This window comes from Olea europaea, chromosome 19 (genome assembly GCF_002742605.1).
Source record: "Olea europaea var. sylvestris chromosome 19, O_europaea_v1, whole genome shotgun sequence".
In the NCBI taxonomy this organism is placed as follows: domain Eukaryota; kingdom Viridiplantae; phylum Streptophyta; class Magnoliopsida; order Lamiales; family Oleaceae; genus Olea; species Olea europaea.
Window position 1 is genome coordinate 10,519,939 of NC_036255.1, and position 2,156 is coordinate 10,522,094.

A 2,156-nucleotide genomic window follows, 5' to 3' on the forward strand; every position below is an offset into this window, starting at 1 on the left:
ATCCATAAATACCTCCATGATGTCTTCAACCATGCCTGCAAAGATTGCCATCATGCATCTCTGAAAAGTGGCTGGTGCATTGCATAACCCGAATGACATCCGTCTGTAGGCAAAAGTTCCATATGGACAGGTGAAGGTTGTCTTTTCCTGATCTTCTGGTGCTATAGCAATCTGGTTGTAGCCCGAATATCCATCAAGAAATCAATAGTGAGAGTAGCCAGCTAATTTGTCCAACATTTGATCAATGAACGGTAGTGGGAAATGGTCCTTTCTAGTTGCCTTGTTCAGTTTCCTATAATCAATGCACACCCTCCAGCCAGTTACTGTTCTTATCGGAATTAGCTCATTGTTGTCGTTCTTAACTATTGTTATCCCTCCTTTCTTTGGTACCACTTGCACTGGGCTGACCTATTCACTGTCTGAAATGGCAAAAATGATTCCTGCCTTCAATAGCTTTAGAATCTCCACTCGAACCACTTCTTTCATTGCTAGGTTTAACCTTCTTTGATGTTAGATGGATGGCTTGTAAGACTCTTCCATGAGGATTTTATGCATGCAGATTGTAGGACTTATCCCCTTGATGTCAGCTATCGACCATCCCAAAGCGGCCTTATGATCCCTCAACACTTTTAATAATCTATCCTCTTTGTCTCTGGTGAGTGATGAAGAAATAATTACTGGAAATGCAGACTTATCCCCCAAGAATGCATAGCGAAGGTGATCTGGTAGTTGCTTCAGTTCAATCTTACTGCTTTCATTGCTTTCTTTGTCATCTGCTTCCTCTGACTGTTGAATATCCTCACATTGTGATGGGTTTTCCACAACTGATGTAGACTCAAGAGCTAATATGTAATCAACCAAATCCTTGCTCCCTATGTACTCTCAAAAAGTGCTAATATCATCCTTTGTTGTACTAAACATCATACGTTGCTCGAGAGGATCTTCAATACATAATTTCTCATCTTTCACAGCAGAATCAATGAAATCAATCCTGTGGCAAGTGTAATTGTCATCTGAGTACTTCATTGCTTGGTAAATGTTGAACCTCACCTCTTCTTCATTCACTCTCAATGTCAATTGTCCCCCTTGTACATCAATTAATGCCCTTCCAGTTGCTAAAAATAGTCTGCCTAAAATCAGTGGAATTTCCTGATCTTCTTCCATATCCAATACCACAAAATCAGCTGGGAAGATGAATTTTTCGACTTTACCAACACGTCTTCCATAATTCCTCGTGGGTAGGTGAGGGACCTATCAGATAGTTGTAAAGTCACTGTTGTTGGTTTGACCTCCCAGAGGCCTAACTTCTTGAATACTGATAACAGCATTAAATTGATGCTTGCTCCTAGATCACAGAGGGCCTTTTCAAAGGAAGAGCTTCCAATGGTGCACGGAATAGTAAAGCTGTCCGGATCTTTTCTCTTCTGAGGAAGTTTCTTTTGAAAAATAGCGCTGCATTCCTCTGTCAATTTTACTGTCTCATATTCCTCCAATTTTTGCTTATTTGATATCACTTCCTTCATAAACTTTGCATAATTTGGCATTTGTTCCAAAGCATCTGCAAAAGGAATATTAATATGAATTTCTTGAAGATTTCTAAAAATTTTGCAAATTGATTATCAAATTTTTTCTTTTGAAAATGCTGTGGAAAAGGAAGTGGTGGTGTGAGAATTGGTGGGTTGTCAGGGAAGGATATGGAATAAAGTTTGTGGGCCTTATTTGTTCCTTTGGCCTGCTTTTCTTGCTCTTCTACTACTTGTTCTTTCTCTTTATCAGGTGTGGGGTTGCTATCTTCAGTGAGTTCACTTTCTCCAATTTGCTTGTCACTCCTTAATATAACAGCTTTACAGTTCTCCTTTGGATTGATCTATGTATCACTTGGAAATTTTCCTTTTTGCTGAGACTTCATTGAGTAGCCAATTGGCCAATCTGCACTTCAAGATTCTTCATTGTGGCTCCCATGTTGGACACATGCGTTTCAATATTATCCAAACGTGATTCATCTTTGTTGAAGCGTGATCTTGTCTCAGAAATGAATGTCCCAAGGATGTCTTCCAATGGTGGTTTCCCATTAGAATTCTGAGTGTTGAATCCGGGTGGAGGTTGAAGTGTATTTCTATTGTTGCCATATGACAAGTTCTCGTGATTCCTCAGCC

At 39.7% G+C, this 2,156-nt stretch overlaps 1 protein-coding gene across 1 annotated transcript; it reads right to left on the minus strand.

Annotated features, from left to right (window-relative positions):
- Positions 1-510: 510 nt before the first annotated feature.
- On the minus strand, positions 511-1,544 carry LOC111368339. Its single transcript, XM_022989569.1, has 3 exons — positions 1,317-1,544; positions 927-1,251; positions 511-872 (listed from the first exon to the last, which is right to left on the minus strand). The coding sequence occupies exons 1-3, from the start codon at positions 1,542-1,544 to the stop codon at positions 511-513; spliced, it is 915 nt and encodes a 304-aa protein (XP_022845337.1).
- Positions 1,545-2,156: the final 612 nt, after the last annotated feature.

What these genes read in the sequence shown, in the direction of transcription:
- LOC111368339 (XM_022989569.1), bottom strand. Translation starts at nt 1,544, where the DNA reads ATGCCAAATTATGCAAAGTTTATGAAGGAAGTGATATCAAATAAGCAA. An exon ending in TCAATTTAATGCTGTTATCA is followed by an intron (nt 1,252 to 1,316) that starts GTATTCAAGAAG and finishes ACTATCTGATAG; the next exon opens with GTCCCTCACCTACCCACGAG. An exon ending in TGAAGATCCTCTCGAGCAAC is followed by an intron (nt 873 to 926) that starts GTATGATGTTTA and finishes GAGAGTACATAG; the next exon opens with GGAGCAAGGATTTGGTTGAT.